A 16218-nucleotide genomic window follows, 5' to 3' on the forward strand; every position below is an offset into this window, starting at 1 on the left:
TAGTCATTATTGGTTTTATTGTACTCGCATAATACTACTTATACTTATTATCAGAATGAGAAACGCGTACACTCACTTAAAACTGTTTTTAAACACCCTGCGTGTATATACAATATATATATAGTATATTGGTGAATATAAAATATCGTCCGATTATTGTTTGCAGAGCTTAGCGCTGAGCAACAAGAACATTTCGGCATTCGTCAACGAGCTGATCGTCTACAAGTATACCAAAAACGGTCCCATGCAGACAGTGAACTGGAAACCAGAAGCGGAACATGATAGCACGTACTTGCCGGTGTTCGTGTGCACGAATGCTTTCCCGTCCGTGTCATGTCCGCTGCACGTGTTCGAACCGAGGTACAGACTGATGATTAGGAGGTGCATAGAATCGGGTACGAGGAGATTCGCCATGATCAGCAACTGCTGTCCTCCCATGAAGTTCGTACACTCACGCACGTATACATAATAATAATAACGATAACGATATAATAATATTATCTATCAAGGCTCAGGACTTAATGCATTCGCATATATTTGTTCAGTGGAAAATCATAAATATATTACAAATCTGATTCGAATTTCTATACTGATATCTGGATTATAAATTTTTAACACATTTTAGTGCGTATTTTTTAATAAAATTAATTATACTGACCAATATTTTAGTCTCGCAGTGTTTTTTCACAGCGCGTGGAACGGAAAATTAGCTTCAACATTAATTATTGTGTACAGCTGGTAGAAAATTTTGTATACTTTTTCGGGTCAATAGAATTCCCATTACTTTTCTTTATATAATAATTAGAAAATTAGCACTTATTGAAATTTTAATCAAATACCTACCTGCATTTTCTAAGCAGATATAATGTTAAAATAATACCCATTTATCTACTTAACTGTTTTTTTCGACTCTTGTTATTGGATATTTTGAAGTTTTTGTGGATTAATTTTTGAGCTTTGACTATTGTATCATAAAAACGATTATGTGTTATTAAAATGGCTTATGGATACGTGCACAAAAAATAAGCGCCATTAATCATACACTTTGCAGCACACTGTAACGTAACGCTATACGTTTTTTTTTTACATTCATATATTCTGGTGCTACTTTGGGTTTTAATCTTCGCCTCGAATTTCAGGTTCGCCGAGTTTGGGACAGTATTAGAAATAAAAGATCGGATTATGATGGGTAATGGTTGCTCTATTCTGTCGACAATCGGAACAAGGCGATTCAAAGTGTTAGTCCGAAAAGAACACGATGGCTATGATATGGCCACTGTGCAATACATACAGGACGAAAAAGTTCCTCCAAAAAAATTACTAGGTCAGTATATTTCTTATGAAAAATATTATTATAATATTGTATAATACATTTGATATACATCGTGCGTATAATAATTGAACTGTTTTTAGTAAAAAAAAAACTCATCGGCGGCGCAGAATTCGCGCGTTATTGCGCGATCGTACGCGATATTATTGTGCATTAAATTAATGACCTCCTTAAATATTGATTGTATATATAGAATTATATAAACTTCACGATGATGTTCGGCAACGGGGATTAACGTGGTTCGACGGTTTTCGGCCCGAAATAAAATCGGAAATCCTGAGAACGGTTGGTTTTCCGCCGAGTATTGAACCAAAATGGGAAGAACTGTCCGACGGTCCAGCTTGGACGTGGTGGTTGTTATCGTTATTACCACTGGGTCAAAACGCTCATGTAAGTCCTAATATATTATTAATATTTAAAACTTATTAATAATATTACCTTGTGCCTATATGTATGAGCATCAAATGTTATATTATAATTAAGGGTTTAATTAAAACGGTGGCCACAGGAAATAAATTTATTTCTTACAATTCTCATTGGTTTTCGTTCTATTTTTTGATTTTGTCTGTTCATTTTTGGTAAAATTTGTTGAATTTTTAAGACCTCTAAAACCATCACGAATTTATGATGTAACTCTCTAAAAATATTAATTGGTAATCCTGCATATTATGAAATATTATCCTCAAACATAAAATAAATCACATTTTCGTTAAGTAAAAATACTGTATCAGCTACGGGCAGTGAATATTTATTCCGCAGTGATGATTTATAGTCTGTACGCATATGGTGTACGATTTATATTTATAAATTATATTAAAGCCCAACTCGCAGGTGTTTTTTTAGTTAAATTATTATCATAATTTATAATATTTTTGCTTGATAAAATAACAATACAGTATTTAATATGGAAAATGGAATGACATAACAACTTAAATTCGTTGACTGAGTATTATGCATCCATTTTTTATATTATTACTATACCTATTGACTATTGAGTATTGGCTTACATAATCTATAAACAATTATTATTTATGATTAATATTAGTACAACATGAATAGTTATAGTAACCTAATTGAAAATAAATACAATGTATATTATAATACAAAAATATTTTGTAAATAGCTTTTGATATAAGCATAATATACAAATCAAAAGCCTAAAAGATACTACAAAATATATTTGATACTAATTTGATCATACTATAAGTTGCCTTAAAAAATTAAATAAAACACAATTCATAAAGTTATTCAATTTTCAAACTAAATTTCTTCATCTATTTACACAGACATTATTATATTTTGAAATAGGTATTATTGTTATAGGTATTCCTATAACAAAAATAAAGTAATAATTATTTAGATTAAATATTTATTTTTTGTGTATGGGTTTTAGATTCTGAGCGGAGCGAGGAATGTATTGGTTTTACAATGATGTTTATTTATTTTTATTTTTTATTCTGTAAACACGTCTTTTTCCCTCTAAACTTGCTCAAAAGTATCAAGTGTAGCATTTTTTCTGAAAGGTAATGTTCTTGAGCTGGTACTTTAAACAGGTCATTTTTCGATTTTCGAAACGGTATTCGAAATAAAAGCGGTTAAAGGAGAAAAACGTTTGATTTCACGGTTTTATAATATTAAATAATTACTGACGACGTTTTTTTTTTTTTTAAATTATAACAATATAATTAATATAGTATAACATATCCTCGACTGATAAATTGTCTCCACTCAGAGTCGTTTTTCGTATAAAATGATATTACATCAATGAATTCAAATTTAATACCATCCGTTACAGTAGTAACCCACTTATAACCTACTGTATTGCAGAGCGACATCCACTTACCCGCTTTTTTTTTTATTCGTTTCTATTAAGTGTAGATTTACAAAACAAACAACGTTAAATTTATTTATCGTTTTACAAATATTGAACCTTATTAATTCAAATAAACTATTATAGGTACCTACCTAATAACTATTAAGTACCTACTAGGCTACTATTAAGGTTGTAAAATATACATACTTTTAAATTAGTAATTGTACAATATGATGAGATTCATATTTTTTTTTTTAAATACCATGCGTTTGATTATTTATATTATTTTTATCAAAATAATGCTGAAAACTTTTTTTTTTAACCAATTTACGCTTTTAGTTATTTAAAATTAATTCCTACACAATAACACAAATAAATAAAAACATATAATAAAATACCTACTTTTAATCTATGTCTATTATATGCGAGTTAGATATCATTACTACTTTGACATTACAAGCTATTTTAAATGCTATATTGTTTGCAATTAAACAATCGTTATATTTTCTAAACCAAATGTATTGCATTGCATTCATTGCAATGTTTTTTTTTTTTTTTTTATTGAATTAAACTAATATAAGTAATAACTTATAACATTTATGGGTTCCCATTACATAATATAGACATATAATTAATAATGAACATTAAATATTATTATCATAATCGTATTTACGATTGATCATTTCAGGGCAATAAAATGTATTTTGTCGTTATAATGTACATATTGTATAATATTGGTCTCCTATATCTGTAAAAATCTAGGTCTCCTGTGTCTATACAGTATACGTACACACTTGTTTACTTATTATTCGGAATGGGGTCAAACGTTTTAATTTTAACCGCGGAGCTTTGAATACATCTATAAATAATAATTACAATTTTATCATAAAAAAACATTCATAAATATCGAAGGATTCATAAACAATAATATTATGTTGGTAATGGTAAATAACATGTATGTTTTGTTGTTTACCTAAGTCGTAAGTCGTTTACAAAATACGAGTTAAGTTAAAAACCGCATTATACCAATATGCAAGCCTTAAATAGTAGGACGGCGGCGGAAAACTTATTTTCAGCGCATAATAAAATTTCAACAACAACCGTGAATTGCGAAAAAAAAATCGAAATACATAACCTAACTTACTACATAAACGAACACACACACAACGCACAGTAATAATCATTATACTAGATTTTACATGCACTGATTTGACATTAGTCCTATGTCCAATGGTTCTTATGTAACTCGTTCCGTAATAGTAAACACACGCGAGTTTCGTCCATTTTTTTTATCGTTCATACTACCTAATATGTAATAAGCGTTATTATTTTTATTATTATTCGTTACACGTGCCTATGCCCGTATGTGACAAGCTTCTTTTTAGACAAACTCTCGCCACCGCCGCGCAATGTGGCCAATAAATTATATACAATAAAAAATATATATATTTATACAGAGTGCCCCGTGAGTATTTTACCCATTGCGATATCTCCCGAAATAATGGAGATATCAAAATTCTGGTTTTGTAATAATACTTAAAGAAATAAGAACTACAATTTTATTATTTCATATTTTAATTTATTTTATTATTTTGGTAAAAAAGTTAAAAAATATATGTTTTTATTTAATTATTTCCAACTAAATTCACTATACCTATTTTGTAGAGTTTATATTTCTGAAAACATTGACGTTTCAAAATTTTATTTTTGTTAATTTCCTGATTTTTATTTTTTTTTTGGTTTCGACAAAAATTGTGAATTATTACACTTCGTAGTATTATCAAACATGACGTGAAACGCGGCGCCGCACTCGTGCTCATACGGCCCGCCGAACGATTTCAGGTGCCTAGTTATTATTATATTTTATTTCTTCAAAACTAGAAAAAATATTAAAAATCAGGAAATTAATAAAAATAAAAATTTTAAACGTCAATATTTTCAGAAAAATAAACCCTACAAAATGTCTATATTGAATTTAGTTGGAAATAATTAAATAAAAAAATATATTTTTACATTTTTTACCAAAACATTAAAATAAATTAAAAATTGAAATGATTGTAGTTCTTATTCTTTTTGAGTCTTATAACAAAACCAGAATTTTGATGTCTCCATTATTTCGTGAGATATCGCAATAGGTAAATCCTCGTAGGGCACTCTGTATATATATCATATAATATTATTTAGTCGAATCATATATTTATGTAAATATATAATGCCTATTTATTGTTATTATTGTTAAGAGAACACCGTTCGACAGAACCGATTTTGTGATGTTGTAGGCTTTTTATACGTATTTGATCGAACTAACCTATAGGCACTTATATAGCAATTATAAAATTTAAAACTATAACAACGTTATTATCAGCAGTGTACGATTTTAACGTATTTTAATTTGTAAACAGGTTAAGAATAATTAGAGCATTTACAATTTACATAATACCTATTGACAATAGCTTATTGTGCTCAAAGTATTATGGAATATTATTCTCGCATTATACAATATACAATAGCAGAGGTGATGTACACCGAAATACTAATGATGGACTTGATCTGTTGCTCAAGGGTACTAGGGGTTAACTAATCGATTTTAAGTCCCTCTGGCGTGGGTTTTCCGCAACCATTTGATATTACGATCTACATGATAATTATTATATAAAGATGTATTAGATTTTATATTATACATTTAAACCCACACTGGGAATGCGTTTAATTTTTTTTAACCAATACTTATTATAATCTCGCAGAAATAAAATTTCGCGAGTCTTACGCAACAAGTATTATATGTATATTTTATTCAGAGGTTATTTTCGATCATTCGCAGTGCAAAAAAAAAAAAAAATGTTTTGAGTATATAGGCAGCTGCTGGTGTTATGTTTGTATATTATGCATGTTGCAGGTGTATAACCAGTCACTATAATTTAATATTATAGATATTATTACATCGACCGCCAAATATTATTTAACGAGCTGGTTTCGTTATCGGTGATAATTATAACATATACATGTTTTAGGGTCGAATGACCCATGCCCGTTGAATCACCTTTGTGTGTAAATGGGTTAAAAAAAACGTAAAAAACAACATTCTCGAGGGCATTCTTTATCGTATTTACGCACTTGCATTACGCATTTTATTTTTGTGTATATTCGGATAATCGATTAATGAATTGACAGGTACTCTTTATTGATGAATTAATTTAAAACCTGCAATAAGTGGGAGTTTTTATTAAGTTCAGAAAACACGCACTCTAATTATCGACTATGACGGTAACTATCGATATAATCTCTGGAATAATATCGATCATATTACAAAAAGAGTATTTTGTTATTTATAAATTTAATTTTAATATAGTTTGAATATATATGTCGCATCCACTTAGTGTAATCGTATTTTTCATGAAATGGATATCAATTTCATGAACTACGATCATATCGTGTAAGTCAAATTTTAGTTCATGAAATGGACATATATTTTATCCATTTCATGAAATGAAAACTTTTATTTTACACTTTGTGTAATGTTTCAAATTAATTACATCAATAATAGCCAATTTTTCGTGAAATTGAAATCTTTAAATACTAAATATTAAATAAAATTAAAATACTAAACTCTGATTTGTTATGAAAAAATAAAATCAGTTTAAATTAAGTTTACTTTTTAATCTATTACATTATTATAATTATTTATAATAATAATAAAAATAAAAATAAATTATATAAATATAAATAATTATAATAATCACCATAATAATATTATTTATATAAATAATAAATTATTACTTATTTTTACAAATATTAGTGTTATGACAACGACTGTTACACTTTACAGAAGCTTTAAAACAAGCACATCGTTTTGATTCACATTGGCGTTTACAAGTACAACTTAAAAAAACCTTGTCCCCCAGAAATATGAGAAACTGTTTCACATAATGTGAGTTCTTTATCATTATTAATTTCAGTAGTTTTAAAAAAATTAGATGTCACGGGTTTCAAACTTGCTGAATTGTACCACCCTTTTACTAAACTATATTGAGTTCCGAGTTGGTGAAGTTTATGTTTGCTCTGATTGACAATAATTGCAATTACATTTTTTTAACTGTAGTTTAATTTAGAGATTTTAGAATTTTTTTAAATTTAAAGATTTCAATTTCACAAAAAGTTATCTGTTGATGTAATTAATTTAAAATATTACACAAAGTGTAAAATAAGAGTTTTCATTTCATGAAATGGATAAAATATATGCCCATTTCATGAACTAAAATTTGACTTACACGATAAGATCTTAGTTCATGAAATGGATATCCATTTCATGAAAATACGATTACACTAAGTGGATGCGACATAATATATATATATATATATATATAATATATATACATGAAATAACTGCGTCGTGGTTAGGTTAGGCTAAGTCCAGTAGTTTCCAAAAGATATTCCCTCAGCGTCGTCGGTTCCTAAACGAAAATAATAATTCAATGGCGTAGTACTGTGTAGCTTTTATAAGTGTTATCTTTGTGTTGTTATACTACCAGTCAGCCGTATTTATGATACAGACAATCAATTTTATATAATATGCTTTAAATATCTAAAATATGTGTTGTCATATGTTATATAATATGGTTACAACGGGATTGTGTGAACACTCTACAAGTGATATTTAAATATAAAAAGCGGGTAAGTCGTGTATGTCGCTCTGCTGTACAGTAGGTTACAAGTGGGTTACTGTAATGGATGGAATTAAATTTGAATCCAATGATATTATATCATTGTATACAAAAAACGATTCTGAGCGAAGACGGTTTATCTGTCTAGGATATATTATAGATTATTAAAAATTTTCAAATCTTAGATTTAAAAAGAAAATTTTTTATGAATTTCTAGTTTGAAATAATTTGCGAATTTTCGTGAATTTTACATATGTTGTCAAAATTCAAACTTTGAATGCTTGTAAAAAAAAATTATGACTATGTATTCCTTTTATTTTGCAACTGCTATTGTAAAAATATGTTAGGAGCCTTGTATTAAATTTTCAAATCTTAGAATTAAAAAGGAAAACTTTTATGAATTTCTATCTAAGATAATTTGAACATTGCCGTAATTTTTACGTATTTAGTCAAAATTTGAACTTTAAATGCTTATAAAAAAAAATTTTGACTATATATTTCTTTTATTTTTCAATTGCTATTGTAAAAATATATAATGAGCCTTGTATTAAATTTTCAAATCTTAGATATAAAAGGAAAATTTTTTATGAATTTCTAGCATAAAATAATTTACGAATTTTCGTGATTTTTACATAATATGTTGTAAAAATTCAAACGTTGAATGCTTATAAAAAAAAATTGTGAGAATGTATTTCTTTTATTTTTCAACTTCTATTGTAAAAATATGTTAGGAGCCTTGTATTAAATTTTCAAATCATAGAATTAAAAATAAAAACTTTTATGAATTTCTATCTAAGATAATTTGAACATTGCCGTAATTTTTACGTAATTAGTGAAAATTTGAACTTTAAATGCTTATAAAAAAAATCGTGCCTACGAATTTTTAATATTTTTTAACTTCTATTGTTACAATGTGTTAGAAGCCTTGTATTAAATTTTCAAGCTTTTCTACCGAACAAATACATTTTTATCAATATTTATAGAAAAAAAAACTAAAAAAGTTGAACAATTAAAATGTCAGTAAACAGCTCAAAACAAATCTAAATATTTTGAAAATTTTATCAAATATATAAAACGCCTATATAAACATTCAGTCAAAATTTCAAGTATCTGCGGTAATTTGTTTTAGAGTTACACCAAAATAAGGAAATCGCTAAAAGTGAAAATCCAATGTTGTAAAAATTTAAATTTCAAATGCTCATAAAAATTTAATTTGAATTTCCGGTGGAATTTTTATTTGTGATAAAGATTGAAAAACTTGTAAGGAATCTTGTATTAAATTTTTAAATCTTAGATTTAAAAAGAAAATTTTTTATGAATTTCTAGCTTAAAATAATTTGTGAATTTTACGTATTTTGTCAAAATTCAAACTTTGAATGCTTTTAAAAAAAAGTTGTGACTATGAATTTCTTTTATTTTTCAACTGCTATTGTAACAATATGTTAAGAGCCTTGTATTAAATTTTCAAGCTTTTCTGCCTAACAAATACATTTTTATCGATATTAATTTAAAAAAAACTAATAATGATTGAAAATTTGAAATGCCTATGAATAGTTCAACTTAAGTCGAAATATTTTGAAAATTGCATGGTGGATAGAATATACTTATATAAACATTAGGTGAAAATTGCATGTATCTATGGTCATTTGTTTTAAAGTTACATCAAAAACCAAAATCGATTTTGTCGAAAAATGAGTGTGCGTAAAATTTCCCGTTTTCCCCTTAATTTTTAGTTTGTTTTTCTCAATTATTTAGAAAAGTATTAAGAATTTTTTACTTTTGACCCCCCAAAGTACCAACTAGATTCACTTTCTGATCGAACGAGGTACTGAAGTCAAAAATCGAAGCATTTTTACTGCCCCAAAACGTGAGACAGACACAAAAAAAAAAAAAAAAAAAAAAAAAACACACATCATGGTAAAATCAATACATTCATCGCTCCGCTCAGAATCTGAAATACCACTTAAGAAAAATTCTGGCTACGCGGCTGGTTAGGTTGGGTGAGGTACAATAACAAAATATACTTTTGTTCGTTATTGTCCTGTTTAAGGCAAAAGATTAATTGGTGCGTATTAAACAGTGAATACCGGAACAAAAAATTCCAGATTACGTTATTACTCACATGAAAATGATTTATACTTACAAATATTGTTTACAAATAGGTATATTATAAATTATTATACTTATAATTTATTCATTCATTCAAAAAATAAATATATATATAGTACCTTGAAATAAATATTATACGTTTTCTATAAAATTTTGACGATAATATAATATAAGATGTAAGAACTTCATGTGTTCAAAATAAATATTACTATTCAACTTCAATTCAATAACTAATTGTGTTTATTATTATGATAAAAATATTTTAATTTACTATACTTTTAAAAGTTTAAAATCTACTACAAGTATAGATGTATTATTTATAACTATTATCAACCTACCTATATTTTATAATTTTTATACCATATTCACTCGATCATTCGAAACATTTATTTATAATACTAAATAATATTTTAATTTTTTGAATGATATAAGTATAATATATTATAATACACCTATTTGTAATTCAATATTAAAATCATTTTCTTGCGGTTGTGAGTAATATATTGTAGTCTGGGGATTTTTAGTCCGATTACCTAAACAGTGTGGGGACATCGGATCGTGTGGGTGCGATGCCCCGGAATCGTACGGTTGATCTGTCCGTGTACTATCATTCTACTCGGGGCGATGCGATCCTGGCGGTGGCGATGCCGTGACTGATCAAGCGCGCGCGCCGGACCGTGCAGTGGTGGCCGCGACCCTGGTACCGCAAACTACCGAGACGCGGCACCCTACGACCCCGTTACCACCGCAGCCGCCGATTTGCCGGTGTTGCTCTCGTCCGGGACGGCGTCCGTCTGCCCGACCATTGCGACTACACCGTGTGCATGGGACCCTGGTAGCCGAAGACACGGATGTGATGCAAGAGTTTGCTTGACGGGCTTGATCGCTTCGGTGCGTCGTCGGTTGGGTGGCGCGCGCGGGGTGTTTCCGAATAATACATTTTCCGTCGTTTTCTGTTATATTATATTATTATGCAGGCTGTTCATATGATATTAGCACTTGAAACTGTTTTTAGAGTTTTTAACAGGACACCCGTCGTGTTGTCTCCGTCTTACAAGCGCGTAACATATCAAATTAATTTATAGAGTGAATTTACTCTTATAAAATGTAACATTATTATCTAGGGTTTCTCATAGGCTTTTCGAGTAATGACTTATGAGTATTTCAATATATACAAACAATTAACAATTTTAAAACACCCACGACTGGCTTTAAAATTGAAAATATGATGTGTAACATTTACCTCATTATCTCATTTTAATATGAGAAAATTGCACCCGCTCGACGTATTGTCTCTGGCTTGTACACTTACTACATAGAAAATTTTCGTTCAATAGTTTCAATAGTGTGCTGATAGTTTTGATTTTTAGCGAGTGAGTGAATTGACCTATCATCACATTTTTAGCTAAGAACATAAACTATGTTATCTCGTTGGTTTTTTATGATATTTTAATTTTTAAATGAGCTATGTACATTTTCAAATATTTTTACTTTACGAGAATCTTTTTTCGCCGAAATAAATAAACTATTATTATTATCTCACACTATTCGCTTGTGTTGTCTGCTTGTTACAAGTGTGTAAATGGCGACCTCTTACAGGTAGGTAATCTTAGTTACTTTTTTATGCGATATTTATTTTTAAGAATTTGTATTTCACATACTTTTTACTTGCTTAATAACTGAAATACCGTAAAATTCAATGAGAGAATCACGAAAAATGTTCTAATCCCGAATCCATATAATTCAAATTCACTTATATATATTAAAGTTATCAACCAAAATTTGAACTGCAGAACACATATTTTAGTACCAATATGCTATGCTAATGTAGACGGAGGCACATTTGGGTACGAAGTCCTCTCTAAGGGCATTAATGTTAAAGCAATCGGAGGACATCGTACCCGCATTTGTTTTCTTCGTGTTATTACCATAATGCATGACACACCTGCAAAATTATATTATGTACGTTCAGCAGTTTTAGTTTTGAATCGTTAAATTATATATTAGACTGAACTAATTTTTATCAGTTTAAAATTGTATAATGAACATTAATTAAACGTTTCAGTACCTTACTCTCGTTAGTTCTTTACGATATTTTTTGAATTTTTAACAAGTAGATATGAAAAATATTAATATTTAAATTAGTATATCATTTATAGTACGGCGATAACACATGTGGGTGGGAAGTTCTATTAGTTTAAATTACATTTTGACTAGAATTCAGGGAACGAATTGAAAAAAAAAATTCGCTGAACTAAAAACTAAACTAAAACGGTTTTGTTCATTCAACGTTATCAAGGTTTTCAACATTATTTTTCTTTAGCTTTTAATGTTATGTATGTTACATAATTTTGTTACATATAATATTTTTCATTTTGATATTGTGATATATTTTCAAGTTATTTTTTTATATGTATCGTTAAATACTCAAATAATTTTACATTTAAATTATCATACGTTCTTAGTATCTAGTTATAATTTATAACACTTAAATCGCTGTTATTCCATCTACTATCGAAAATAAAATTCTTCCGATACCAGTCTACATAATATTTTATATTATACAATCTGCAAAACTATTTTTTTTTTTGCTAAAGTAACGTTTTATAATACGTTTATGTTATTGTGAGTATTTTTAATGTTTAGAAAAAAAAAATTTAAAATTCAAAAATGTTAGTGTCCCGTTTTAGAATATTGTGGTAGTTATTACCTTATTATTATGAAAAAATTAGTGTTTAATCACGCCCTGCAATCTAATATCATAATACACGCATTTTTTGATAAATGTAACGTCAAATAATTTTAGAAATCAACGTTTTTCTATCAACAACCAATAACCATGACGGAATATAATATTATTGCTTTGCTACAAATAAGATAAATACAGTAGAACCTTATTGATCCGGACTAATAAGGGCTCTAGGTTGTCCGATTTAATGAAAGTCCGGATTAGACAAAATAACCAAAAAACATGTCTATTATATATTTAAGAATATTATATTAAACTAATTACTATATATGATATATTGCAACAATGCAACATAATATTAGATCCAGCAAAAACATTACATATCAACGTAATGCATGTAATCATAATTAATTTATATTTAGGCACACTTTCATTATCTGGTTTGAAAAAAACTGGTAGTCTATTGTTGTCTTCCCTTCGCATTTATTTCTGGTATTAATAATTCACGCAGATGTCTCAAATGTTCGTAATATTCAGATATGTTTTCATCGTCGTTATCTCAACATAATATTTAAGGACAATATTTATATTGTCTTTAATTTCACCAAGTTTTAGCTTAGACTTGGTACTATCGTCTACTTCATCTTGTTCGTATATTCATCCATTTCAGTTTTCTGCAGTGGTGAGGCTTTCAAAAATCTCTTCTTCTATTAAAATGTGATAGCTATTATGTTTATTTTAATCTACGGCATATACTGCGTATATTTCGTTATATTAGACAACTGTCCGGATTAAGCGAAGTGTCCGGACTAATGGGGTCCAGATTAATGAGGTTCTACTGTAATTATTTACCATTTTACTCGCAGAAAAATAATTTGTATGATATACGATATTATTATAAAGCATATTATATTAATATACATAAATACATAAAACATGACTAACCAATTAATGTGTATCTGGCAGCTATCCTAACGTCTGTTACTAAAAACATATAATTGAAATTATCCTCATTCTATAGTGTTCGTCCCGCGCAGTGTTCAGCCCAAAGTATAATACTGTTTGTGAATTCCACCTTACAAGGTTAGGTTCAGTATACTGAATATTATCTGTGACGATTCTTTATTTTTTTTCTAGTATTCTTTGAAACAATCTCAAGAACAAGATTTGGAAAATTTTGATGCGATCGATTTTTTTTCGTACTATCAATTTTTGGAAACCATAAACGATTAACAGTGCGCTATACGTAGGTTGTGAAAGACAACATTCGTATTATTATTGTTGTACAAAATCTTTTAGGAAAACGACAAATTTTTTCTAATCTCGCGGTGTATATAGTAAATAATATAATATAGGTACTACATCGATTACGTTAACTGTATGTCGGTACTTATATATCATTATTTAACTACCTACTTATTAGTTTTCCGCGCAGTCATCATAAAATATAATATTATTCACCGATAGACCAATGTGATGATGATAATAATTAATATAAAATTACGCGTTATGTTATGCAACCGAATTCCGTACAATAAATATGAATATACCTACACTAAACAATAATAATGCAATATTTTATTAACGTCGATGAAGGTTATATTATTATGTATTTTGTTTTCACAGGTGGACCTCTTGGCGAACACTAGTATTGAAGTCCGGTTAAAAGTGATCAACAAAATTCTCAGTCGCATCGAACGCAGCTCGTTGTCCCTAAGAATGACGTCGTCGTCACCAATGCAGTATGATGATTGATATTAATCAATAATGACCAACTATATTATAATGATTATATTATGTCAATGATACTATTATTACATATATTTTTAACGCGGTTAGACGACTGGAAATCTCTACAACAGTGACCACTTATTAATTTATGTTTATACAATATTAGATTAATTAGGGCAGCGGGTGATGATGTAGTCCGATCTTATGATTATTATAATTATTATTATTTATATGTACCTCCACTGCAGTATCATTACGCATTGGACGTATATAATAGGTATGTCTGACGTCCAACGTCTCGAATAATAATATTATTTCATTGTCATTATTATTATAATTATTATCGTACAATATATTCTGTGATCTCCGAATCTGGTCAATAATATTCAGTTGTTGATAAATAATATCATCACGCGAACTTAGGTAAATTAAACTATTTTGTGTTAATACGTCATAATACATCAACTTTCTGAAATCAAAGAAAATAACTACCACAAAATGTACCGGATTCATCTCAATTTATTATTTAAGATAACGCACATTTTCACTATAGTGTGAACAATAAATTAGTTCGTTAGGATAATTATTAGGATTATTATATTTCCAATTGAAAGTCATACCGGTAAAGCTAATATTAATATAATTTCGAATTATCATGGTAATTTTTGCTTTTTGATCATTACTGCAACGAATTCTCAATTTATTATGGTATGTTGATAAATTTTTAAATTACATAAAAGTCACTTTTGGGGTTCAATTGTGATATTGAAATGTATAATTGCGTATTTATTAGTAAAGTTTATTATATTTTTATCATTTAACATGTTTACTACCTCTTTAAGAACGCAGGTGGTAGGGGGATCTTTTTAAGGTTTTTTTTTCTGAACTTGATTATCATTATTGTTAACTTACAAAAAATAAATATTCTTTATTTCTCGTTTGATAGGCTCATGTTTTTCTTAGCATACATTTCAAGTTCTATAAAACGTGTGATTACCCAATTACTGCTGTTAGAGAGGTAATATCCTGCGGTCCATTAAAATGGATTACTAGTCGTTAATTTTCTTATCGATAGTTAAAATAATTTAGAAAGACAAATCGTAATTTTTTACTTTTATTTGTTTTTTTGTTCTGTAACTACTGTCGACACAGACATAAATACCTACAGAAATTATAAACCATGTTAATGTACTTTATATTATTATGTATAATTATTTATTATATTCATGTGTTTCTAATTTATTTTTTGTGAATGCTTATTATTGTTATTTTGTGAAAACTTTTATTTATAGAATGTAATATTATTGGCAATTACCTACACGATTTTATCAGTGTATAATTGCTGCTTATATACCGGATTTTTGTACCCAAACCAACATTTTATGGGAATTTATTGTTTTGATAGATAAGTTTTTGAATAAGTATTACAATTACTTATAAAAATAAATATATACATATTATGTGTTACCTAAACAAATTTATTAATTGTTAACGAACAATTAAAACCTATGTGAACTGTATAATTTATAACAATAAATAACAACATTATAATAAATCTTTCTTTGACTTTAGTATAATATGCATGCATACCTATATGTGACATCTGCATTGAAGGGTTTTAGGGAGGGGCTATTGGGGCATTAGCTTCCTACCCCCTTGAGATTAAGCTATTTATTTTTCTAAGACAAGTATTACGATACACTTATCAATAATTATTATAAAATATCTTCATTGAAGAATATGGCCTCAACAGATAATAATATCATTGAACGATTTTCAAAAGTTAAAAAAAGAAACTTGGAATTAATGATGTAATATAAATATTTTTTTTAAATAAACAGTTCATTTTTGTCATTACTTTAATTTAATTACTTTTATAAATGGT

At 28.1% G+C, this 16218-nt stretch overlaps 1 protein-coding gene across 4 annotated transcripts in view; it reads left to right on the plus strand.

The window, feature by feature from the left end:
* LOC107163527 (LON peptidase N-terminal domain and RING finger protein 2) overlaps positions 1-15888 on the plus strand; it is a 55524-nt gene extending 39636 nt beyond the window's left edge. For all 4 annotated transcript variants that reach the window (XM_089222960.1, XM_015510984.2, XM_089222959.1 and 1 more), the window contains 4 exons: positions 167-441; positions 1140-1324; positions 1524-1720; positions 14229-15888. In XM_089222960.1, coding sequence (XP_089079086.1) covers positions 167-441; positions 1140-1324; positions 1524-1720; positions 14229-14357 — 786 coding nt within the window. In that variant the 3' untranslated portion in view covers positions 14358-15888. The remainder of the gene's footprint in view (positions 1-166; positions 442-1139; positions 1325-1523; positions 1721-14228) is intronic.
* Positions 15889-16218: the final 330 nt, after the last annotated feature.

Source organism: Diuraphis noxia, unplaced genomic scaffold (genome assembly GCF_037042655.1).
Source record: "Diuraphis noxia isolate RWA-SAM2 unplaced genomic scaffold, SU_Dnox_SAM2 contig0003, whole genome shotgun sequence".
In the NCBI taxonomy this organism is placed as follows: Eukaryota; Metazoa; Arthropoda; class Insecta; order Hemiptera; family Aphididae; genus Diuraphis; species Diuraphis noxia.